The following is a 27,170-nucleotide window of genomic DNA, read 5'->3' as shown; positions in this document are numbered from 1 at the left end:
GCTGCTAGAACACTTGCTAGTGAGAAAATGGCCACAAGTAATTTTTATACATTGACATTTTATCACTTTATGTGTAGTTACTATTCCAAATTCAGGTTTTCATAACTCAAATGTATGATCAAGATCAGAAATTAGCCTATAAGAAAAAATATCTGTGCTTTCAGCAAAAGAAGAGCAAGTTATTTTTGAACTTTGAGTTCCTGTTAATTTGGCATTACATTCTTTTGTTTCCCTTGAAAATCATTATTCTTAGCTGAAAAACAATACTGTAAATTGCTGATTACTGAAATTAAAAGATTACTGAAATTCCATCAGAGAAAAATAACTTATTTCAAGTGGGGAACCTTTGGACTATAAAGCACCCACCGGTTACCTATCATCTCTTGCCAACCGTCCTAACAATTACAACAGTTGTTTTTATATATAGTGAGGTACTATCAATACAGCTAGCATATTATAGCATGAAAGACTAACTAAATACTCTATAGGGCAATACAGATTATCAGGCAGAATACAGAATGAAATCGAGTACCATGGTAGTCAATATTAACTTCTCAAACAAAAATTACAGGAATATTTATCAGAAATCAAAAACTGTCTAAAAATGTTTTAATATGTAAAACTGTGTTTTAGGAAAGCCCAGGTTATCTCCAAAGCCCACGAAGGAGATACAAATGGAATGCAAATTAAGTAAAAGAAACTATAGTCTTGAAACCTTTGTCATAATGATAGATGAGACTGGAAGACAGGCAGGCTGCTGAAAGTAGAGAAGAAATGAAAAAGTAAGACCATGTCAACATGAATCTACCACTGACTTGGAGAAAAGCATATACTAAAATTACATGACTTTCCCCAGGGATTAAAAAATACATACATATATATATATATATATATATATATATATATATATATATATATATACATACATACATACATACATACCTGTAAGAAGAAATAACCATAATTTGAAAAAAAAAAAGTTTGTTAAAAGAACAGCTGGTGCCCTTTGACTCATTTAACTCTATGGTCAATCTTTTTCTGAACTATAATTTGGTCTCCTGAGTGTGTCAAGTAACCAAGACACACAACCCCATGCAAACAACCAGGCCTAGTACCAAGCAAGGTACAATTTTCATCCCCAAATGACATGTGGCAGTTAATCACTTCTGAGTTTGGAAAGTGTGAATAAATTGCCTGGAATCTATACCTTCACATTAATTGCTAAACTTCAGTATTCTAACCAGACAGATTGAGAACCAACCCTGGAATGTGGTGGTTCTACTGTGTAGTAGCCAGGCTGTAAAATGCCTGTTTGAAAGATCAGTGCAGTTAATTATGAGAGTTCACACTGCCAAATACAGTCATATTTAAAATCAGATGTAATCATTCAGAACAAAAATTTCATAGAGTAGCGTTTACTTCATGAAAATTAATAAGTGAGAACATATTTATATCATGCTTAGGTTTCTGGTAATCCACCTGCTTAACTGAGTATGATCCTTGCTGAAGGGTGGCTCCATTTGAAGATCCAATTCTGCTTTGCACTGAGAATATAATGTTCTAAATACTTCAATTAGGACATCTTCCAGGATTACAGGTCCTAAAATTAATACACATATTAAGGACAATAATTAATTAGCATTGACAAATCAGGATTATTTACAAATTGGCCTGATCACAAGATACTTTAAAACTAGTATTTTGAAAAAAAAATTTTTTTTTCTGGAAGCTATACTGAACTTTGTATTTTGAGCTGAACAAATGTTTGCTTACCAATAGGCTGACATAACAAAAATTACAAAATCAAGGAAGTGTGTTTTGGCAGTTAATAGCAATATCTTTGGAAAAGTTACTTAAATTCTCTGAGCTCTGGTTTCCTCATCTAGAATGAAGATAATACCAAACTTACCAAACTTACAGGGCTGTTAGAGGATTGGGAAAAAATATTTGTAAGGTGAGGAGCATAGTTCCCAGAATATAGTGAGTATTCAATAAATACTTATATTAGTACTAATGTTATTTTAAATGATACAAAAATGCAAAAGGCAAATTTTGCTACAACAGATGCTAATCTCCTTAAAAAATCTTCTAGACTTCATCTATTAACTCACTATAGCTAAAATAAATTCTCAAAGCCAACAACGCAACTCGATTTATTTTTATATTTAAAATTCTTCATTTATATTTTAAGAGTTAGTGAGAAGACATGAATATTTGCTAAAACACTTGCATGTAACTTAATAAAATTACATACTTTATTATTTCACTTTATTGTTTCTAATATTTTTGGTTTTTCTTAATTTCTCTCTCCCGTGCCATAACTAACTTCCCAATAGAGCTATCTAATATCTGGGAAATACACAAAGAAGACAGGGAAAACACACAAAACAAGGGGGCTGTGGGGAACCAAGCTGAGGGACAGAACCCTGATATGTTTGTCCAGTCCTTGAATCTTGTGAACTCTAAGACACAGTCATGACAAATCATAAATGCTTCAGTAACTTAATCAGGATTAAGAAGAGCTTAAATAGTATCTTTAAGATGACTCCTCCATTACAGATAGAGTACAAGGTAAAAGATATATAGTATATATATAGTACATACATAGCATAAGATAAAATATGAGAACATATGGCTTGGATGTATACATCTGTATCTTCTTAATGTTCTACAGTAAATTTGAGGTAAGAAATTATTGAGAACTTATATTTGAAAGCCACCTCAAAATACAGAAATTTCTCTATGTAATGACTTTGTCTTATTTTTATTATGAAACAGTACAAAACAACCACACATGATCTTATGCCCTAGGACAGTATATATTACCTAGCTCAGGTTTGTCAAGTAAACTGATTAAAATACGAAAAGGTTTTAGATCCTGCATTAAAGTGCTCTCTTCTCCAAATCCATTCACTTGTAAGATCCCCACCATTGCCTTTAAAAAAGAAAAAGTATATTAGTCATCTAAATAAACAGATGCAAAGACGTCTTCTTAAGAAATAATTTAAGTATGACCATAATGGAGATTTACATCTATTGCTTTTCTGAAGTTCTTTCTTTGAAGTTAGCTTTTCCCCCTGCCAAAGGGGGAAAAAAAAGTTAATATTCAATTATCTTGAGGGAAAAAAAGAGTGCTTACATTTTCTCTAGAAAAAAAGTGGAAAAGTTAAATAAAAATTCTAAAAAAATAAATTTGAGTTATTTTGACTTTTCGCCTAAAAGATTAAAAAGTTCCTATTTAATATCATCATCAACAGGCCCCAAAGTATGCCACAGTACCATGACAGTGTCTGCTACTATGCTATTGTCTTCCCACTGGTAACTCAAAACTGTATTCTTATAACTTCACTCATTTAAAAATGCTTCAAATACCATGTATTTTCTGTTTGTTATAAGTTATCTTGAATATCTCATTATTAAAGTAAAAATAATATAAAATAAAACTATGGCTCATTTTAAGCTTTCCATTACAATAGTAGTTTTACCACATTTAGATTCCTCTTGCAACCCAAATTTCCATGAGACTTCAGAGGAAAAATAACACAGGTCCTAGCTCATTTTTGGAAGAGCTCCAATTGATAGGATAGACAGGTGAGAAGATGAAACTATGTATTAATAAAGTCATGAGAACAAAGTTAAGAAAAAATTTCTGAACTTACAGAGTCTATCTTAAGATTACTTACTCATTTTATTGTAATCATTTGCTCGGTACAGTCATTCTTAGGATATTTGTGAGTCTTGTCTCCACCCCTCAATGATGGACTAATTCAGGCAGGACCTTTTCTTAGACTTGCTGAGTAACTCCATTGATCAGGGGGTAACCAAAAAATAAAGTGAAAGCATTCATTACCTGGACCAACAATTCTTTTGAAAAGGTAGTGAAATAGTAAGTGGCATGTTCTTCAGGATTACTGTGTCTTGTGCTTCTGGGTCCTATGATAGCACCGTTGTTATCAAAACCTCCATGGAAACAAACAGCACAAAAAATTAAAATGGAATTCTCAAAACTGTTGTTCATTAAATACCAAAACAGCAAATATCTCAAAAACAGCACCAAACACTTACCAATTAGTAGCCCAATCAATGTCAGCAAGAGAGATCATTTTAGATAGTTTAATAAAGGGAAATCAATTCAATACATAAGTATCATAGTATTCTTCTAGCATTATCCTCTATTTTTTTTTTTCAATCTTATGAAGAGTGAAATAACTGAAGGTTCAGAAAATCCAAGAAAAATTACATTGAAGCTTTTCACTCTGGGCAGTAAGGAGTTGTGAAGACAGGCCAAACACTCACAGAAAGTATGGAAGAACAAAAAACTTACTGCTTGAGTGCGAGACAGGTAAGGAACCATGTGCAGGGTAATAGTAATTGTTCTGATTCCTCTGATGACTTCAAAGTCTTGGAATTTATGTTATTATTTCAGTTATTAATTTATCTTGCTTTGTCTACATACTCACAGTATAGCAGCCTCAATTTATAAGAGAAAAATCTTGTCAAAGGAAACATGACTTATGGTTTAAAATAGCCTCTATTGTTTAGATGATTTTGAAATTTCTTCATATAATACACTATTCATCTTTTTATTGTCTATTTAGGCAGACTACGAATTTCTTCATTGAGGACATACACACAACTTGATAATACTTATGTATGGCAAATTTCCCTCTGTCTTTCCTCAGCTAAGACCATACACATCAAACACCTACCAAGAAGCCATGCATAAAGTCTCCGGTTCAGGGACATATCCCTCCTCAGTACTACGTGAAGGGCTGCTGACAAGATCCTGATCATATCTGGTCGAGTGGCCTGAAAAAATTAGAAATGTGGTTGTACTTAATCACATACAAAAACACATTCCTTTCTTTACCCTTTAAAACAATCCCACCTTGCTATACACTCAGAATGTTAGGGCTTAGGAGGTAGTTTCATATAGGACTGATCTGACTGTTCAAACACAGGAATGATTACTTCCATTTTACAGATGAGGAAAAATTACTGATTTTTTACAGATCAGTAAGAAAAGGTAGCACAGCTATTTAGTTGCATAATTCAATTATTTTAATCTCCAGTTTAAAGTTCTTTGTCCTATCCAACAATAGCAAGATCTGACATAAAACAATCAAACAAAAATGGAGCAAAATGGAACAGATTCAAGAAAATCATAGTCTTTCACATTCATATTGGTGTCAACTGCTGGTAATTACGTTAGAAGCGCACTATCTTCATCAATTCCAAGTCTTTCATTTCCTAACCTTTTAAACATTTTTATGTTGTAGTCTTTCAAACATATAGAAAAATAAAGAAAACAATATAATGAATGCTTTTATACCCACATCCACCTTTAACACATCTTATTTTTTTAATTTTACTCCAGATCTTCTAAAGAGAAAATTCATTTTTTTCTTTTCCTAACAGCCTTAATTAGATATTCAAAACATGATTTCCTAATAAAGGTCTGGTTGTAGCTAAAAGAGGTGAAGTTAAAAGAAAAATAAAAGGAAGGCAGCTAATTAAAAAGCTATTAATTTTAAGAATATTATTAGATAATCACTTTAGAATAGAATCTTGGAATCTGAAGATTAGAAGGTAATGTGGAAATCAACTAGTCTAAAAATCACTCTAGAATAAAAAACCAGAGCCTCACGGGGCTTGAGTACTTAACCAAATTCAAATACCTGGTTAGTGACTCACCTGAATAGAGAATGGAATTTTTTTTTTTTTTTTTTTTTTTTTTTTTTTGAGAACAGACTTATTAATCATTGACTTGTCAACTTTTCAGTACTATGCTCCTTGACAGTAGTGGAAAAGGATTCACCCACCTTATTTGTTTTAAAGGAATCTTAGAAATTTAACTGAGATGTTACAGAACACAGATCATCAATAGCTGAAAAATTGGTCACTCATCTGAATTTTATTAATCTAAGCAATTCTAAGCAAAGTGTGGTTCCTGAACTTCTGGGGATTTCTAAAACCCTTATAGGAGGTCCACAAGGTAAAAACTATATTCCTAACAATATCACGATGCTATCTGCCTTCTGAGATGTGTTGACATTTGCTGTGATCAAGGAATACTGGGTAAACCTGCAAGCACCTGAGCGGAAGAAATACAGCAGTGGCATCTACTGTACTTGGAGGCAGGGGATTTTTTACTCTCATGTACTTACAGTAAAATTAAAAACAAAGGGAAAAAAGTCAGTTTCACTTAGGAATGTTGTAAATGAAGCAGAAAAAAGTTTATTTTGTTAAATACTAGCCCCTGCACAGAAGTCTTTTAATATTGTGGAATGAAATGGGGAGTAAACACAAAACACTTTGACATTACATGACGGATATCTTGAGGAAGAGCACCTGTGTGACTGTTTGAATTGTGAGGTGTACTACCCATTTTTGTACCACTTTTACCTGAAAGAGGGACTGATGATACAAACTACAATTATTCAGGCTTGAACACATGGTAGGTATTTTCTCAAAAATAAAGTGAGACTGTCAGTTCAAGAAAAACAATTAATACTCATCATTACAGATAATAAATTTTGAGCTTCACTTTTCATCTAATTTCCAAGAGAAAATTAGAAGTGTTTTCAATATTTTATTTTTAAGTAATTTTTATTTTTAAGTAATCTCTACACCTAACATGGGGCTCAAACTTAACCCCAAGATCAAGAGTCACATGCTCTACCAACTGAGGCAGCGAGGTACCCCAAGAAAATTAGAATTTTAGAAAATCTGTATTTGGCTTGAAATAGTACATATTGAATTAAATTAAATTGGCTTGAAAGCTTCCCAATACCTAAAAAACTTTGCCCATGAGATTGGTGGTAGTAGTAAGCAATGTGATAGTCTGTTATTGTGTTAATCTCTGGAAGATTTGCATAATTCACTGAAGTAGCATTTCCAAATAACCAAATATGATGTTACAAAAGCATGTCTGGGGCGCCTAGGTGGCTCAGTTGGTCGAGTGACTAACTCCTGACCTCAGCTAAGCTCTTGATCTCAGGGTCCTGAGTTCAAGCCCCACCCCATGTCCAGCAAAGAAACAAAACCTTATTTGGGTAAAAGATGTATTCAAAGTACAAGACAGATCAGCAGATTTTCATGAAACAGAATATGAAAAGTACATTGATTTGGTTTCAGATTCCATATTGCAATTAGTTTTCTTAGAACTACAGCTTACTGAGTTTTGGTGTAGTATAGAAGAATATGCTGTTTTAAAAACAACAAAAGACTGCTGAAACATTCCTCTTTTCTAATTATGTATCAGTGAGAGCAGATTTTTTTCCATATATTTCAACCGAAAGAAAAAAAATCATGACTGATCGCAGAAGCAGATTCTGCTCTGTACTATTAGACCAGACATTAATTTGTGGAAAAATAAAACAATGCTACTCTCTCTATTCACCAATTTTTTTAATGTGTTGGCAGAGTTATTTTATAAAATGTTATCTAGACAAACATGATAACTTTGTTACTGTTTTCTTCATTTCTATTTATTTATTTTTAAGATTTCACCTATTAACTTGAAAAAGAGAGCACAGAGGGAGAAGCAGACTCCCCGCTGAGCAAACAGCCCAACTTGGGACTGATGCCCAGGTCCCCAAAATCATGACCTGAGCTGAAGGCAGATGCCCAACTGACTGAGTCACCTGTTACCTGTTGTATTTAAATGAATTAGTAAATATTTAAAAATCTCTCAGTTTTAATTTCTAATGATATAAACAGATATAACCTACATCAGCAAAAGAATTTTTTTAGGATCCTCAATATTCTTTTTCAAGACTTATTTATTTTACAGAGAGAACGAGCCAGCAGGCACACACGTGCAAGCAAGCATACGAGCAGGGGAAGGAACAGAGAATCCTCAAGCAGATTCCCCACTCAGTGGGGAGCCCAAAGTGGGGCTTCATCCCAGGACCTTGAGACCCTGAGATTACTCCTCGAGCCAAAATCAAGAGTCGGACACTTAACCAACTGAGCCACCAGGTGCCCCAGGACCATCAATTTTATTTATTTATTTGAGAGGTAGAGAGTGAGAGAGAGCATACGAGCAAGGGGAAGTTGGACATGAGGCGTGATTCCAGGACCCTGAGATCATGTCCTGAGCCAAAGGCAGATGTTTCACCAGCTGAGTCACCCAGGCACCCCAGGATCCTCAATATTTTTAAAGAGTGTAATAGGGTCCTAAAACTAAAGCAGTTGAGAACTGCTGATCTAACATCAGATATGAAGATTACAGATATTTCCACAAAATCCTGAAAAGTACAAATGTCTTGGGGTGCCTGAGTAGTTCAGTTGGTCAAGCATTGGACTCTCTCTTTTTTCTTTCTTTCTTTCTTTCTTTTTTTTTTCCCAAGCGCTGGACTCTTGATTTTGGCTCAGGTCACAATCTTAAGGTTGTAGGATCAAGCCCCCTGTCTGGCTCCATGCTCAGCAGGGAGTCTCCTTCTCTCCCTCTCTCTTCCCCTCTGCACATGTGCTTGCTCTCCCTCTCTCAATCTCAAATAAATTTAAAAAAATTTTTTTCTTAAAAAATACTGATGTCTCCCAATCATATTTTGAAAACAAAAACAAAACTTCTCTTTAAAAAAAAAATTATTTATTTTAGAGAATGTGAGTGAGTGGGGATAGGGCAGGGGCAGAGAGAGAGGAAGAGAAGCAGACTCCCCACTGAGTGTGGAGATTGATACAGGCTGCATCTCAGGACCCTGATATCATGACCTGAGCTGAAATTAGGAGTCAGTTGCTTAACTGAATGAGCCACCCATGCACCTTCCCCTCTCCCAAAATACTCTTAAGAAAGTAAGAAGTCACTTCTTGATTACTGTTGACATTACCACACATTTCTAATATGGAATTATTATTAGAGATTGGGCCAATTTTCCATGAAATAAGTAGAGAGATTCAGGAACCCATTAACTGCTGAAGCTATTAACAGCAATCACTTTTGGGACAATGTAATGAAGGCTCTTTTAAGTTACGATTACAATCAATATTTGCTTAAAATTTATTATATATAAAAGATATGGAAAGAGGAAATGTGGGGAACAAAGATGATTTGTCTTCATCCCTATTCTCAGTAACCTAAAAATCTAGTAGAGTAATAGGGGGAAGATGTAACTGGGTCTGGGTAGGGATCCTATTTAAAAAAAAAAAAATTAGGGACGCCTGAGTGGCTCAGTTGGTTAAGCAGCTGCCTTTGGCTCAGGTCATGATCCTAGCGTCCCGGGATCGAGTCCCACATCGGACTCCTTGCTCGGCGGGGAGCCTGCTTCTCCCTCTGCCTCTGCCTGCCTTTCTGTCTGCCTGTGCTCGCTCTCTCTCCCTCTCTCTCTGACAAATAAATAAAATCTTTAAAAAAAAAAATTAAACAGTTATTGGTTTTATTATACAAATTATAAAAGATAAGGCTTAAGAAAATCTTCTTGGCTGGTATATTTAAAAAGTGCCAAAGGAAATTCTGCTAAACAAAAGGTTGAGAAACACTGGTCTAATGAGATTACAAACTAAATTCTTCCGAATTTAAGTCTACCGTGACTTAATCCCCTCAGATCTTGCTGAGTCACCTATCAGTATACTGAAGGACTAATAATGCTGAATGCTTAGAAGGGAAGAAAACAATGGGAAAGCTTAAGAGTAAAGGTCAATACATTTTTTTTCAATAAAGACCCAGGTAATAAATATTTTAGGCTTTTAAGCCATATACATTACTTTAGCATATTCTTCTTTGCTTTCTTTTATGAATCTTTAAAAAAAAGTCGAACTCATTACTACCTGATGAGCTGTTTGCACCACCCTTGTACTGATAAATTTAGATTATGCTGATGTCCCAGCAGGTGTTCGTGAAAAGCCAGAGATAGAACAAAAGCCTCTGGTTTAAGGGTGGAAATATCTCAAAAACAGCAAAGCAGACAGTTTATGTTCCAATTAGGGACAATAGGCAATGAAGTGTGAAATTCTTCAATTATTAATAATTTAATTCCAAACTGAATAAAGTAATAAAGAAAAGTGTGAGCATGACAGATAATGAAAATTCACTAGTTATCTATTAACCATAGTTCTTACAAAACCCCCAAATAATAGTCCTTTCTGCTAATGACTTTTTAGAAATAAACATCCTTTTCCAAGGTAGAAATTTTCCATCTTATTACTTTTGCTCTTCCATTCTGAATGTTCACATATTGGTGTTCTACATAACTCATCAAAGTTTCGAACTCAAAAGAATTCAGACTACCTTTTTAAAAATGAAGACATTGAGGGGTGCCTGGGTGGCTCTGTGGGTTAAAAATGAAGACATTGATTACATTTTCACCAATGAAACACTTCACTCATGATTTGTTAACTGTTCTCATTTGTAATCAAAGTACTAGAGAATGTCACAGTGACTGAATATTTGGCTTTTGAACAGCCAACTCTGCTAAGAGTTTGACATACATCACCAAATCACCAAACCAAGAAAAGGTAAGTTACATCAGGACAGACATAACAGCTGAGCAGAAGGCCTGGGTCTCAGAGTCCTGCCTCACTCAGAGCTAGCCATGATTATCTCTTGTTTCTTACAGGTTAGAACTCTTTTTAAAGGTATGAAATAATCAATTTCAATTTCCATGTTCTTATGCAAATCAATAAACATCCCCCCACCCCCACCCCCAAATTTCCACAAATTCCACTCCTTAAAAAAAGGAACTTTTGGGGGCACCTGGTTCAGTTGGTTAAGTGTTCATCTCTTGATATCACTTTGGGTCTTGATCTTAGAGTTACGAGTTCAAGCTCTGCATGTATTGTATGTAGTATGTATTGCACTTACCCATTCATAAAACAAAAGAATTCAACTTAATTCCAACTTAAAAAATAACTACACATCAGAAAACTATGATTTTCCAAAGAATTCCTTATATAAATATCATTATTAATGTTTTACCTGACTCATGTGGAATGGAAAACAGAAGAGTATGAGGTCCAGCGTGCTTCTCTGTACAAGTACACTTGAGTCCTGCACTGAAGTACTTACTGCTTCTACCTAAAATAAGAGAGCCTTTAGTATCTATTGCCTGTTACACTGGGAAAGATTTACCATGCAAGTGGAACACTTCATTTTCTCCAATCTTCTCAGTTTCTTATCACTCTTTAAATGTATTTACAGTATTTGGAATAGGTAAATATATTACGATGGTTTAAAAAAATTAAGGTATACAAGAGTATATACAGCAAAAAGTTCTCTCCCACACTTATCTCCCAGCCACTCAATTTCCTTTTTTGCATGCAACCAGTATAACCAGTGAATATTCCCTACGAATGTAAGTAAATAAAAACACATATGCATATATCCCAAATTTTGCCTTTTTCTTTTAATAACAGATCTTGGAGATCTTGCCTTAACACTATATACAGAGCTTCATTATTTTTTTTATGGCTAAAGAAATACTCTATTTCATAGATGAATTCTAATTTTTTAACAGGCTTTTGATGAAAGATATTTATGCTGTTTGTAAATATTTGCTATTGTAAATAATGCTGCAATATACAGATGTACAAGTACTCTTACAGGATAAATCCCTTGAAATAGAACTGCTGGGTCTTGGGGTATATGCATTTGCAATATAAATAATGCAATGCATTTCATTAAGGTTATATATATTTATATTCCCACCAACTTTGTGTGACAATTTCTATTTTTCCATGTTTACCCATGTGTGTTTTTTTTTCATTTTTGCCAATCTGATATATGAAAGTTGGCATCCCAGTGTAGTTATATTTTTATTTCTATCATAAGTAATGTTGAGCATCTTTTCCTATGTTTGAGTTAGTTTTATATCCTTTAGGTTATCTGTTCAAATCCATTTTTATACTTATTAATATTTGCCTACTTATTTATAGTAGCTCTGAATAATATGGAGGATAGTCTTCTGTGATGTGTTACAAATAGTTTTCCAATTATGTCATTTGTTTTTTAAAGAAATAAAGTGACTTGCTTAAAATTTCCATTAAGTTATTTTTTTTTTTTAAAGATTTTATTTATTTATTTGACAGAGAGAGATCACAAGTAGACGGAGAGGAAGGCAGAGAGAGAGAGGGAAGCAGGCTTCTCGCTGAGCAGAGAGCCCGATGCGGGACTCGATCCCAGGACCCTGAGACCATGACCTGAGCCGAAGGCAGCGGCTTAACCCACTGAGCCACCCAGGCGCCCCTCCATTAAGTTATTAAAAGGAAATGTAACAATACATTTTAAAATCTGCATAAAAATTGTATAGTCATTTCGGAAAATAGTTTGGTGGTTTCTTATAAACTTAAACATACACTAAAAGATGATACAGGAATAACTGTTTGTGATCTTGGATTAGATAAAATTTCTTAGAAAATATCTAATACCAAAAGCACAAATGCTGAAAGATAAAACAGATAAACTGGACTTGATCAAAATAAAAATTTTCCTGCTTCAAAGGACAGTATTAAGAAAGGAAGAAGACAAGTCCATAGCACGGGCAAAAATAGTTTTAAATCATATATACAAAGGTCTTAACATCCAGAATATATAAAGAACTACAACTCAACAACAAAGAGAGAAATAACACAACTTAAATAACAGGCAAAGAATTTCAGGAGACACTTCTCCAAAGAAGATTTAAAAATGACAATAACCATAAGAAAATATGTTCAATATTATTAGTCATTAGGGAAGTGCAAATCAAAACAATAATATTTTATACCTGCTAAGGTATCTATTAACTTACATGTCAATGTTCAGAGCATTATTGATAATAGCAAAAAAAAATTATCTGATGGACAGATAAATAAAATGTGGTATTATCCACACAATGCACTATTATTCAACCATAAAAAGGAATGAAGTATTGATACCAGCTCAACATGGATGAATACTAAAAATATTGATAAGTGAAAGAAGTCATTCATCAAAGGCTATATATTGTATAACTGCATTCGTATGAAAAGTTCAGAATAGACAAATATATAGGAACAGAAAGATTAGTGGTTGCCAGGGGCAAGAGTGAGGGAAAAACATGGTGTGATTAATGACTATGGGGTTTCTTTTTGAGGTGATGAAAATGTTCTACAAATTAGATAGTAATACCTGCACAACTTTGTGAATATACTAAAAACCACTGAATTATATAATTCCAAAGGAGAACCATTATGGTATGTGAACTGTACCTCAATAAAGTTGTTATTTAAAAAAAGGTAAATGTATCTTTACCAAGTGAACCAGGAATCCCATTCCTAAGTATTTCCCTAAGAAATAAAAACATAGGTCTCCATAAGTAACTGTATGCAACTGTTTACAGCAGCTTTATTCATTATTGCCCAAACAAGAAACAAACGTTCACTAACTGGTGAATGAATAAACAAACTGCAGTACATTCATGCAACATGATACTACACAGCAATGCAAAGGAACACACCAATGATACGCATAAATACATGGATGAATCTCCAATGTGTTCTACAAAGTGAAAGAAACCAGACTTAATAGCTGATACTGTATGATTCCATTTATATAGTATTCAAGAAGAAGTACACCTACAGGAACAGATATCAGACCAGTGTTTGCAAGGGCCTGGGAGTATAGGAGAAGAGAAATAACTACAAAGGGGCCCAGAAGAACTTTTTGGAGTGTTGTAAATAGTCCTTATTTTGATTGTAGTACTGGTTACTTGGCTGTAGGCTCTATCCAAATTCATAAACTGTACATATAAGTTGTTATTTTCCGTGTGTTAATTAGAGTTTAATACATGTAACCATAAATCTGCATAAAAATCTCAGTCATTTTATAATCATATAGGAAAAAAGTGCAGGATGATTAACCATAATTAAAAAAAAAAACTTTTCATAGTGACCTTTGAGGGTTTATTTTTTACTTCTTGCTAATTTTCATAGTATAGCACTCTAGAGAGAGAAAAGGTTTCCTTCTATTCTTTTTTTTTTTTTTAAAGATTTTATTTATTTATTTGACAGACAGAGATCACAAGTAGGCAGAGAGGCAGGCAGAGAGAGAGAGGAGGAAGCAGGCTCCCTGCTGAGCAGAGAGCCCGACGTGGGGCTCGATCCCAGGACCCCGGGACCATGACCCGAGCCGAAGGCAGAGGCTTTAACCCACTGAGCCATCCAGGCGCCCCTTTTCTTTTTTTTTTTTTTTTAATTTTTTTTTTTAAGATTTTATTTATTTATTTGACAGACAGAGATCACAAGTAGGCAGAGGCAGGCAGAGAGAGAGAGGAGGAAGCAGGCTCCCTGCCGAGCAGAGAGCCCGACGGGTTTCCTTCTATTCTTAATCTAGAAATTAAAAAGTACAAGCAATCAATGTGATTTTTTTGGGTACTATCTTTCACCATCTCCTTTGGTTCTATGTCTTCTTGTACAAATTCAAAAAAGAATTTGGCTGTCACTTTGTTGAAAATCCATCTTTCCTATAATGGAAGCTATGACTGAAAAGGTCTCCTTTGGAATGATATAATTAATGTGGCTATGTTAACAGAGGTCTGATCAGTTAGCAAGATGGTAATAAAGACCATTTATTTGCTTGAATAACAGCTGAAGATAACATATAATCTACAATTCCTTTTCCATGAAAAAAATTTTTTGAGGCTTTTAAAAACAATACTTAGTGACTAATTTGGTCTTTAAGTTTCCTTGATGAAAAATGTAAGTTTCATGGAAACAGGAATTCTGGTTGTGGCACAATTCTCACCATCTGTCTGGAACAGTGTGCCTGGCTCTGAAGAAGTAGGTTATGTGAGCAATCATACATAGACATACCATTAGTTCAATATCACTGCCAATTATATAAAGTTGATCTTCCATGGAAAGCTTCCTGTTCAAATGGGCGAGGACATATGTGATTCCTGGTAACCGTACAGCAGGACTGGTAAGGAGACTACCCCAGAGGGCACTGTAGAAGGCTGACTGGTCCACTGCAGCAGCAACCTTTTCCAACAAGGTGTTTGTTCTGAGGTACAAAACAAAGTGGCTTAAGAAGACAAGCATTTAATTTCATGTTGTTAAAAAGAAATTACTCTCCTCCAGAATGTATGAAAGCATTCACGCTATTGTTCCAAGCTTTGCCCTAGACACAAGTGTGATAGACTAGAAGTGTATTCTCCAAGAGGACTGGATTTCAGTCCTGGCTCCCCCATTTACTAGCTGTGTAATTTGGAGAAGTCACTTAATCTTTCTTCAGTTCCATGTCCTGATCTGTAAAATGAATCTTCAGTCCTATACATCTTAGTTAACAGTAATCCTGTAGCAGAATATATTTTCTGTTGAATTTCTATGAATTTTTTTTTTTAAAGTAGGCTCTACACCCAAGTGTGGAGCCCAACATGGGGCTTGACCTCATGACCCATCTGAGATCAAGACCTGAGCTGAGATCAAGAGTCAGATGCTTAACCAAATGATCCATCCAGGTGCTCACCCTATGAATTCTGAGAAGACATTTTCTAAATATTTCCTTCTCTTTGAAATCATATTATGTAATTCACAATAACTTTGAAAGTTTGCTGGAGATTCCTGCAGGGGAGCACAGCTACCCATATAGCCTTGACCAAAGAATGGTCCTCTCTATCGTGGAAGGCTGTCCGCTTTGATCAAGCACACAGCTTCAGGAGGGACAAACATGAATAGTGAAGGAAGAAGAGGACACCTGCCTAGCCAGCCAGGTCAGTTGAATCAACCCTAGTGATCCATGGGGTGACAGATGTCACACCAAGATTGCCCTCACATCCTGCAATTCATAAAACTTTAATCAGACCTGTAACAAAATCAAAGATGTATTATTGCTTTATTAAGGACTATATTTAAAAATAAATTACTTTTGATTTGTTTGAAGCAGAGAATAACATAATACCTAAAAATTTATTACATTGTAGTATAGTAGAGTCAGAATCAAAAGAATCTGATGATGCATTTTACTGTTTACTTGCTACGTGATTTATTTATTTATTTTAAAATTTCTTTTCAGCGTAACAGTATTCATTGTTTTTGTACCACATCCAATGCTCCATGCAATATGCGCCCTCCTTAATACCCACCACCTGGCTCCCCCAACCTCCCACACCCCGCCCCTTCAAAACCCTCAGGTTGTTTTTCAGAGTCCATAGTCTCTCATGGTTCACCTCCCTCCCCTTCCAATTTCCCCCAACTCCCTTCTCCTCTCCAACTCCCCTTGCCCTCCATGCTATTTGTTATGCTCCACAAATGAGTGAAACCATATGATAATTGACTCTCTCTGCTTCACTTATTTCACTCAGCATAATCTCTTCCAGTCCCTTCCATGTTGCTACAAAAGTTGGGTATTCATCCTTTCTGATGGAGGCATAATACTCCATAGTGTATATGGACCTCATCTTCCTTATCCATTTGTCCGTTGACTTGCTATGTGATTTAACCCAACCCTATACTCCCTCATGGCCTTAATTTATCTTTGGATTAAAAGAATATGGTTATAAATCCCTTTATTAGAATTTGTGTGGAATAACTGCTAAAACATAATGCTATAGTCTGAATATTTATGTCTCCTCAAATGTCACGTTAAAACCTTATCTTCCCAAAATGATACCAGGAGAGGCAGAGCCTTTGAGAGGTGCTTAAATCCTGAGGGTGGAAATCTCATGAATGAGATTAGTGTTCTTATGAAAGAAATCCCACAGAACTCCGTAGTCCCCTCCACTGTGCGAGGACCAGGGAGGAGGCTCCAGTTATGAACGAGGAAGAGGGCGTCACCAGAACATGACCTTGCTCATACTGATACTGGACTTCCAGCCTTCAGAACTGTGACAAATTAGTTGTTTATAAGTTACCCAATCTGAAGTATTTTGTTATAGCAGCTCAAATGGACCAAGACACATAACGAGACAAATCAGAGATACCACACTCATAAAGATCATTATGTTAAATTTTTAATTGTGACTAACAGACTTATAAAGTGTTTCCCTAGAATTGATATAATTAGAAACAAAACTCAGCTATACACTAAATGAAATTACATCATATGTTTCTAAAATTGTAAGCGAGTGAGTAAAAATGTTGACAAAAGAAAATGATGTTTTTAGACATAAATTTTATTTTCTCCAAGTAGTTTAGGAAGGTAATCCAGTATTTTCAGGATTAGATTCTTAGCACATTATAGAAACATATGAACCAAAACAAAATAGAGTAGCTGGTCAATACACCAGAATAAATTATTTAAATTCAAATCATTAAGTGTACTCATAAAATAAGCTTGGCATTTTCTGTTTTTGCCACCTCAACTCACAATTTCCTTTTTGGTAAGAATATTAGTAACAAGCTACTAAAGATAGTTAATGCCATCATGCACTGTCTATAAGTATAAACTTCCTAAGAAGCAGTAATAGGCTCCAAAATAGATTAATTAATTTTCTTTAAGAAGTTAAAATATCAAGACCATCATGTCACAGCTAGTGAAACAGCACTGTACTTGGTGTTAGGCTCTTCTCCATCACTAATAACTTAAAAACTGTTAACACATGTTCCAATTTCCCATTCTTTTATTAATTTAAGTTCCTACATATTGACTTTTTAAAATTATAGGTTGCAATTTTTTGAGTAAATTGTATGTGCTAGGACTTGACTAAGTGATTTCATTATTACAGTTAACAGAATGGAATAGGTACTGTTTGTTTTAGAGAGGAAGAAACTGAATAAAGTTCTGAAATGTTGAAAAGCTTGTCTAAGCTATCTAGTGTCTGTTGAGCCAGGATTTGAACCCAGTCCATCTCCCTCCCAAGTTTGTGTTCTTACAACCTACCTATATTTTCAGTGCAATACACAAATTAGATACATACTACAATATTTTTTTAGTTGTTATAGAAAGCTTCAGGTCATATGTTAAAGTGTTTAGAATAATTAATTTTTGTGATGTTAAAACATTATTGATCCAAGGATGCTTGCTGACAAATCTATGACTTTGCTTACTTAGTTGCACTAATAACAGTACCATCTTACCTCTCATAGTACTCTGATCCTTCTTCTAAGCCAGGCAGAATACCAGTTAGCAATCCTTGTAGACCAGGCTTCAGTGTTTTACCCAAAGGCAGGTAATAGATCTCATACAAACTTAGCAATGTTGGTTTCACAGACATGGCAGCATTTGCAAGAAGAGGAAATAACCCAGAACTATTTAAAAACATAGAAACAAAAGGGGGTGGGGAGAAGCACATTAACTACAAAACATTAATTCATATGTACCTACATATACATGTAAATCTTGACTTATATTTTGACGAAATAAGAAGTTCTCCTAATCAACTCAAAATGATATCCTCTTCTACATCAATTTAATCAACACAGGTCTCTCACCTAAGCCTCATATTCATAAACCCAGTGGCCACCCAGCTATTTTATAAAGACTTCAAATTTCACAATTTCAAAATATGGCATCATTATCCATCTGGCTAACCAAAAAATTATAAATTTAGGAGTGATCCTTGACTCCTTTAAAAAAATCTTCTCCTCTAACTTGTATTAAGTCACCAAGTTTTCTCTCCACATCACTCTTCTAGATACCTCTTTGAATACTGTAAATCATCTCCATCTCTACCAGACCTTTCCCTAGAAGACTCAACTATTATGTAGCGCCCAATCATCCTGACTTACCAGGTAGTGCTTCAGTATTGCCCTGAAGCACCTGTCATCAGGAAAACCTTTCACTGGCTTTCTTTCGCCTTTCAGATCAGTCTAGTTTGATGTAGCTTTTAACATTTTTTGATGTTCTGCTACTACACACCTGTACAGCACACATAAGCTCACCAATTTTGCTCTTGCATCTTCTGCTCCACATATACTGAAGAATTCTTTCAGATTTGTTTGAGAACCTTCCATGCTCTTTTTACTGTCTAGGTCTTTCCATATGCTGGTCCAATAGGTTTAATTCCTACTCCTTTACTTACAACTTTTTTGTTGTCCGGTGACTTCTAGACTTTCAGGAATTAGCCTAAGCCGTTTCCTGGAGGAGACTGTCTTCAAATTAGACTAGGTTAGGCTAGGCTTCCTGTTTTGTGTTCCCATAGTATCCAATACCTACTTATTCTAGTAAGTCAGTCTGTACTTATTGAGTATTTCTAATAGGCAGCTCTGTAAATATCAGAAAGCAAGGGACCATGACTATCTTTTTGTTTCTGTATCCTAAGGTCCTAGCACCAAGTCCTCTTGCACTTAAGTGCATAACAAAAACATAAAGATTGTTTTGCTACTAGTTTATATAGTAAATAGAGATTACTACTTGCTACCAGTTTATATAGTAAATAGAGGTCATCAAGAGAGAACTCTGTTTCCTACTTTTCTGCCTCCAACTTTAGGTAGTCTGATCTAAATTTATAGTCAAAACCTCTTCAAAGCTACTTTCCTCCATAAGCACCAGGGCCCAATGCTGGCTTTTGCCAAGGTCCTGCTTCATCCACTTTCCTTTTTTTCCCCCCTTTAACTTCTCTCTTTCTTTTTTAAAAGATTTTATTTTTTAAATAATCTCTACACCCAACATGGGGCTCGAACTTACAACCCTGAGATCAAGAGTTGGATGCTCTACCAACTGAGTCAACTAGTCGTCCCCATCCTATAACTTCTGTCCTTCTTTTTCCACTTATATCTTTGTCTTTCAACACAACTGTGTTCAATCTTATTCAGTGTACCCGGGTGATCTCAATTATTTAAAAGTCTTTAACTGCCACCTAAATGCCGACTGCTATAAAATCTCTAGACTGAGGTCCAAATTTGTCTTACCAAAAGCTGACTACATATAATATTTCATGGTACTCAAACTGCACATCCAGCCTTCTTAGTAACACTGCTGTGTACTGCATCATGTTAAGAAAAAATAAGCTTAAGGGGTGCCTGGGTGGCTCAGTGGGTTGGGCCTCTGCCTTCGGCTCATGATCTCAGGGCCCTTGGATTGAGCCCCCCGTCAGGCTCTCTGCTCGGTGGGGAGCCTGCTTCCCCCTCTCTCTCTGCCTCCCTTTCTGCCTACTTGTGATCTCTCTCTCTGTCAAATAAATAAATAAAATCTTAAAAAAAAAAAAAAGCTTAAAGCAGCAATATGGTATTTTGCCATATAACAGTTTGTTCAACTTTAAAAGTATTTGTATATAATTATGTGCAACCATACACCTTGAGATTAACAAAATTACAAATGAAAAACATAAAGTCCAACATTAATATAAACTTTAGTTTATAAATTAGATGCACTTTGAAAAACTATAGACTAGCAATATAATTTCACTCTATGTTGTGTAAGAATGTCTGCTAGATCTAGAAATGTAGAAATGTTTTCCTAGGTGTGGTATTATAGAGATAATTTACTATTCTGGTAACATCCTGCTGAAAAAATCAGATATACTGCAATTTTGTAAAATAACTGTTTTTTAAGGTAAAATTTGTGTTACTGAAGAGTTGAAAAGTAGCAGGCATGACTTATAAAGTCCTGCATTAAGAAAGGAAAATCTACCATCTCTGAAACTAATAATACACTAAATGTTAACTAAATTGAATTTAAATATAAATTTTTAAAAAAGGAAAATCTATCAGTTATTAGAGAATTATATGCAACACAAATTCAGAAATTCTTGGCTTTTCTTTTAAAGTGCTGTTTTTTGGAATGGAGTATTTATTATTATTAAAAACAACCACGACATCTAAGCAGAATTTAAAGAAAAAACATATATGCCCACTAAAGCAGACCAGCAAAGCTAAAAGTTTGTTTTCATTTAAAAAAAAAAAAAAAAGTTTTTTTATTTTAGCATTGTCTGGGTGGCTCAGTTGGTTAAAGTGTCTGCCTTTGGCTCAGGTCATGATCCTAGGGTCCTGGGATCAAGCCCGCATGGTAAGCAGGGAGCCTGCTTCTCCCACTACCTCTGCTGCTCTCCCTGCTTGTGGTCTCTCACTCTTGCTCTTTCAGATAAATAAATAAAATCTTAAAAAAAAAGATTGATTAATTTAGAAAGAGCGCATAAGCAAGGGGAAAGGCAGAGAGAGAAAGAAGCAGACCTCCCACTGAGTGGGGAGCCTGAAGTAGGGTGCTATCACAGGACCCCAAGACCTGAGCCACAACCAGAGGTTGAATATTTAACCAACTAAGCCACCCAGGTGCCCCAAATTTGTTTTTATTTTTAATTTTTTTTCCAAAGATTTTATTTATTTGAGAGAGAGAGAGAGACAGATGGCGGGGATGGGGGGAGAGGGACAAGCAGACTCTGCACTGAGCATGGAGCCCCATGTGGGGCTCCATTTCATGAGTCTGAGATCATGACATGAGCCGAAATCTATGTGGCTTGTTCAACCGACTAAGCTACTCTGGTATGTCTAAAAGTTTATTTTATTTTTTTTAAGATTTTATTTATTTATTTGACAGAGAGAAATCACAAGCAGGCAGAGAGAGAGGAGGAAGCAGGCTCCCCGCTGAGCAGAAAGCCTGATGCGGGGCTTGAACCCAGGACCTGGGATCATGACCTGAGCCGAAGGCAGCGGCTTAACCCACTGAGCCACCCAGGCGCCCCCTAAAAGTTTATTTTTAAAAAGACTAACAAAATTGATAAACCCTTGACAAGACTGATCAAAGGGAAAAAATAAGGTCTGAGTTACCAATATCAAGAGTGAAAGAGGAAAAGTGGATATGCATGTGGGAAAGAAACTGGATCCTTATCTTACGCCACACATATAGTTAACTTGAAATGGAGTGGAGACTTAAACATAAGGCTGGAAACCCTAAAACTCTTAGAGGAAAACATAGGGGAAAAGCTCCCTGCATTGGTCTTGGCATTGATTTTTTAGATATGAAATCTAAAGCACAAGCAACAAAAGCAAAAATAAATAACTGGGACTATATCCAACTAAAAAGGTCCTGCACAGTAAATGATAATCAATAAAATGAAAAGGTAATCTATGGAATAAGAGAAAATATTTGCAAACCACATATCTAACAAAGAGTAAATATCCAAAATAATATCCAAAATAATATAAGGGACTCATGGTCAACAGCAAAATATCTCAAATAGTCCAATTAAAAAATGGGCAAAGGACCTGATATATCATCCAAAGAAGATACTGGAATGGCCACTAAGTACATGACAAGGTGCTCAACATCATTAATCACCAGGGAAATACAAATCAAAAACAAAATGGGGTATCACCGCACATCACAAAGGCTATTAACAAAAAGACAAAAGATGACAAATGCTGGCAAGGATGTGGAGAAGAGAATCCTTGTATGCTGTTGGAGGGAATGCAAATTGGTACAGCAATTATGGAAAACAGTATAAAGGTCCTTCAAAAAATTAAAAATAGAAGTACAATATGATCCAGAAACCCCACCTCTGGATATATATCTAAAAGAAATGAAATCATGAACTTGAAAAGATATCTGCATTCCCATTTCACTGCAGCATTATTTATAATAGCCAAGACATGGAAACAACTTGTATCCATTGACAGATGAACAGATAAACTGCCACACGTGCTTGTGCTTATGCATGCATGTACACTCACTCTCTCTCTCTGAATGCAGTATTATTTGGTCATTAAAAAAAAATCTTGCCATTTGTGACAATATGGATGGACCTCGAGGCCATGATGCTAAGTGAAATAAGTAAGTATAGAAAAAAATATATTATATCTCACTTAAATGCTGAATCTAAGAAAACCAAGTGCATAAAAACAGAGAAGAGAATGGTGGTTGCCTGAGATGGGTGGGGAGGAGAAGTGGGTGAAGGTGGTCAAAGATACAAACCTCCAGTTACAAGATAAGTAAGTTCTGGTGATATAATGTACATGATGGGGACTACAGTTAACAATACTGTATTTGGAGTTGATAAGAGAATAGACCTTAAAAGTTCTTATCATAAGAAAAAAAATCATAACTGAGGTTATGACAGATGTGTTAACATATGGTAATCATTTCACAGTATATACGTTTATCAAATAATATGTTATACAACTTAAACTTATATAGTATGTCAATTACATCTTAATAAGGATCAGAAAAAATTTCACACAGATATGAAAAAAGAGAGAGAAAGAATTAGTAATCTGGAAGTTAAGTAAGAGGAAATTATCCAGAATGCAACAAACACAGACAAGAGGTTTGAAAACAAGAAAGAGAGGATAAGAGATGGGGAACTCAGAGTGAGAAGACCTAACATGCTTACTCATAGTTCCAAAAAGGGGAGAGAGAATAGATGGAGTAAAGACAATTTGAAGAGATTCAGAATTGATGAAAGTCACTGATTCACAGATGTAAAAATCCCAATGAATCAAACCAGGATAAATAAATAGATACCACCCTCTAAATACGTCACAGTGAAACTACAGGATATTAATGACAAAGATGTAGAGGAAAGGCTCTTACAGATAGGTAAGTCTTCTCTAGGCAAGTCTTCTCTGAGGATTTGATATTTAATCAGAGACCTGAATTAGAGCATTGAGGGTGAGGGAAACAAACAAAAAGATGAGGAAGTATAAACAAAGAGACCTGTATCACAGAACAAAGTGAATTGGGTGGAAAAAAGTAGGAATTTGATGTAATTGAGACATGCAGGGCCAAAGTACATAAAACTTTAGAAGCCAGAGTAAGTACTTTGAATTTTACTTTTAAGTAGCAGGAAGAAGTCAATGGAGAATGACATCTATTTAAAGATGTCAGCAGGAGAATGACATCTATTTAAGGTATCAAAAAGTTGGGGCGCCTGGGTGACTCAGTGCGTTAAGCCTCGACTTTCGGCTCAGGTCATGATCTCAGGGTTCTGGGATTGAGCCCTGCATTGAGCCCTACATCAGGCTCTCCGCTCAGTGGGCAGCCTGCTTCCCCCTCTCTCTCCTCCTGCCTCTCTGCCTACTTGTGATCTCTGTCAAATCAAAAAAATAAATAAAGTATTAAAAAGTTTACTCTGGAACTGTGTGAAGAAAAGGGTATAAAAGAATAAGAACAATATTATGTGTGCGTTAGGAGGCCAGTGACAAAGACCAAGCAGGAGATAAAGCTTACTTAGAGCAGATGCTGCCAGTGAGGGTGGAAAGAAGTAGATGGACTGGAAGATCTATGAGAACAATAACTAACATTTATTTAGGACTCCCCATATGCTGCATTGTTCTAAGTACTTTATAAATATTTACATTTTTTTGTTTTTTTGTTTTGTTTTGTTTTTTGTTTTTTTAAAGATTTTATTTATTTATTTGACAGAGAGATCACAAGTAGGCAGAGAGGCAGTCAGAGAGAGAGGAGGAAGCAGGCTCCCTGCTGAGCAGAGAACCTGATGCTGGCCTCGATCCCAGGACCCTGGAACCATGACCTGAGCTGAAGGCAGAGGCTTTAACCCACTAAGCCACCCAGGTGCCCTAAATATTTACATTTTTAATTAACAATCCTGTGAAACTGGTAATGAGAATACAAAGACAGGTGAAGAAAATGACCCAAGATCACAGAGCTGGTGAGTGAAAGACAAACCATTTTGATTCCAAAGATTCTGTTCTTTACCACTATGAAACAAAACTCTTGGTGACAGATTGTACATGGGAGGAAGAAGAATATGGGCAAAGAAAACAAGATACTAAGTGTAACCCTTGGATTTCAGACTTGTGTAAATGGATGGACAATGGTGCCATTTACTGAACTTCTAGTGCACTTGCAGAAGGCTGGGTTTATGGAAAATGAGGTTAGGTTGGAATAGGGTGAACTTCAGTTGAACCACCACACAGAGATGGTGAGTAAGTCAAAAGTCTAAAGCACCACACAGAGATGGTGAGTAAGTCAGAAGTTTAAAGCAGAAGCCAACACTGGTGATACCAAGTTGGGAGTTAGCACTTAAAGGATAAAACATGGGTATGGATAAGCTCCCCCAACGAAAGCAATATAAAGGCAAAGGTAAGGCTAAGCAAGCTTTAAGAAATTCCATATGTCCATATGAAGACTGCAGGGCGCCTGGGTGGCTCAGTGGGTTAAGCCTCTGCCTTCAGCTCAGGTCATGATTTCAGGGTCATGGGATCGAGTACCGCATTGGGCTCTCTGCTCAGCGGGGAGCCTGCTTCCTCCTCTGTCTCTGCCTGCCTCTCTGCCTACTTGTGATTTCTGTCAAATAAATAAATAATATTTAAAAAATAAATAAATAAAAGTTCTTAAAAAAAAATAAACTGCAGAATAGAAGCCAATAGAAAAAGACTATTTCAGGGAAAGAATGATCAACTACATTGAAAGCTGCTGAGAGATAAAGGTAACATATCTTTTCAGTGTAGTCCTCAAGTTGAAAAAGGCAGAAAGTAGTGTACTCTCAACAATTCTAAGCAAAAATTTTTCATAAATGACAGAAGAAAAAAAAATCTTACATTAAGGAATATCCTAAACTTTTCTGAAGTACTTAATATCAAAATATTTGACACTGACATCTAAAAACTTCCTTAAAGGAGTTTTCAGTATTTTAGCTTTTACTGCACAAAACATAAAACAATCAAAAATGTTTTTTATTTTTACATAAATAATAAAATTTTTCTTACCTGTATAAAAAAAGATCTTTGGCAAGTCTCTTAGGTCCAATGATTTTGAAGATAATCTCATATGTTTCAAGTGCCTTTCGATGAACTCCACCTGGTAATGCTGGATGTAGGCATTGAGCTAGGCGTTTGCCTATGGTCAGCTTTTTGGGTACTACCTGGTATTTTGCATTATTTTGTAAAACCTTGAAGAAAACATTTTAATTCATTTGAGTAAAATAAAAATATTATATCTTTTATTTCCATTTTCTAGCACAGAATTATAAAAAATCCTTATAAGACTTCTTTACACTCTAAAAAATTATAGAGGGTGCCAAAAAATTCTTGTCTTAGTGCTATGTATCAGTATATGCCATATTTAAAATTAGAACTGAGGATGTAAAAAAATTATTTTGTTAAAGAAAAAGAACCCACTACATGTTAACAGAAGTATCATTTTTATTTAGAAAAAAAAAACCATAATATTTTGCCAACAAATTTATTCAGAAGAGAGGCAATGATTTAGATTTTTGCAAATCTTTAATGTCAGTTATCCTTCAATCTATTTTTGATACACTGTTTGAAAGATCTGAAGGAAACTGGATCTCAATATAAATATGTGGTTGGAAGAGCAACAACCACTGCTTTAGCATATCATATGATAGCAAGGAATTCTAATGCTTAGAAGAATCTACTTCAGATTATAACTGCCCATTTGTTTTTACTAACATAACTTCCCAAGTGGACCAAATACAACTGGATTTATTCAAACATAACATTGTTTTAGAGATAATAGTCAGGGTAGAATTTATAAAAGATTTTATTTTACAAATCACCCAAAGGAGATTAGTTATGTAAGTAATAAGAACTTGAAAGTTCTTCCAAGTATTATAGTAAAGTGCTGATAGAAAATTACAGAATAAACACTCAGAATGAAAACAATAAAATATGCTAGAATTGGAATTTAGAAGAAATATAAAAGAAGTCCTTTACTTTACAAAACAAAGAACTGAAGTTAAAATGTATAAAATGACCTGCCAAAGGTAGTACAGTAGAAAACTTAGGACTGGATCTCCCAGTTTATAACAAAAGTGGAGGCTCTAACTGAGGTCCACTTAGATATACCATTTTCAATGTTCTTCCTACTATAAGCTTTTTTTTTTTTTTTTTAAAGATTTTATTTATTTATTTGACAGAGAGAGATCACAAGTAGATGGAGAGGCAGGCAGAGAGAGAGAGAGAGAGGGAAGCAGGCTCCCTGCTGAGCAGAGAGCCCGATGCGGGCCTCGATCCCAGGACCCTGAGATCATGACCTGAGCCGAAGGCAGCGGCTTAACCCACTGAGCCACCCAGGCGCCCCCTACTATAAGCTTTTAATTCAGTCTTAAGTTGGATGTAATGAATGTAAATAAAATCCATACATGAAAAGCAAATTAAGGGCAAAATACCAGTAAGAACACAGCTATGAAAAATATTTTTCAACTAGCTGCTTCTGTTTCTAAAATATTAATTTGAATTTTAAACACAGTAGCCAGGAGTCAATATTTACAAATTTTTAATTTATTTTTTTAGTAATCTCTACACCCAATGTGGGCTCAAACTCGACACCCTGAGATCAAGAGTCACATCTCTTTCAACTGAGCCAGTCAGGCACTCCAATATTTACATATATTTTAAGGAAAAGTATCATTACC

At 35.3% G+C, this 27,170-nt stretch overlaps 1 protein-coding gene across 7 annotated transcripts in view; it reads right to left on the bottom strand.

Annotated features, from left to right (window-relative positions):
• DOP1A (DOP1 leucine zipper like protein A) overlaps positions 1 to 27,170 on the bottom strand; it is a 109,377-nt gene that overhangs the window by 46,630 nt on the left and 35,577 nt on the right. For all 7 annotated transcript variants that reach the window (XM_047731922.1, XM_047731927.1, XM_047731921.1 and 4 more), the window contains 8 exons: positions 25,501 to 25,682; positions 17,974 to 18,144; positions 14,770 to 14,959; positions 10,919 to 11,017; positions 4,710 to 4,809; positions 3,851 to 3,960; positions 2,827 to 2,935; positions 1,480 to 1,600 (listed from right to left, as the gene is read on the bottom strand). In XM_047731922.1, coding sequence (XP_047587878.1) covers positions 1,480 to 1,600; positions 2,827 to 2,935; positions 3,851 to 3,960; positions 4,710 to 4,809; positions 10,919 to 11,017; positions 14,770 to 14,959; positions 17,974 to 18,144; positions 25,501 to 25,682 — 1,082 coding nt within the window. The remainder of the gene's footprint in view (positions 1 to 1,479; positions 1,601 to 2,826; positions 2,936 to 3,850; positions 3,961 to 4,709; positions 4,810 to 10,918; positions 11,018 to 14,769; positions 14,960 to 17,973; positions 18,145 to 25,500; positions 25,683 to 27,170) is intronic.

The sequence above is a fragment of the Lutra lutra genome, chromosome 6, assembly GCF_902655055.1.
Source record: "Lutra lutra chromosome 6, mLutLut1.2, whole genome shotgun sequence".
In the NCBI taxonomy this organism is placed as follows: Eukaryota; Metazoa; Chordata; class Mammalia; order Carnivora; family Mustelidae; genus Lutra; species Lutra lutra.
The sequence above is the reverse complement of the archived record's forward strand: the minus strand, read 5'-3'. Positions and strand labels throughout refer to the sequence as shown.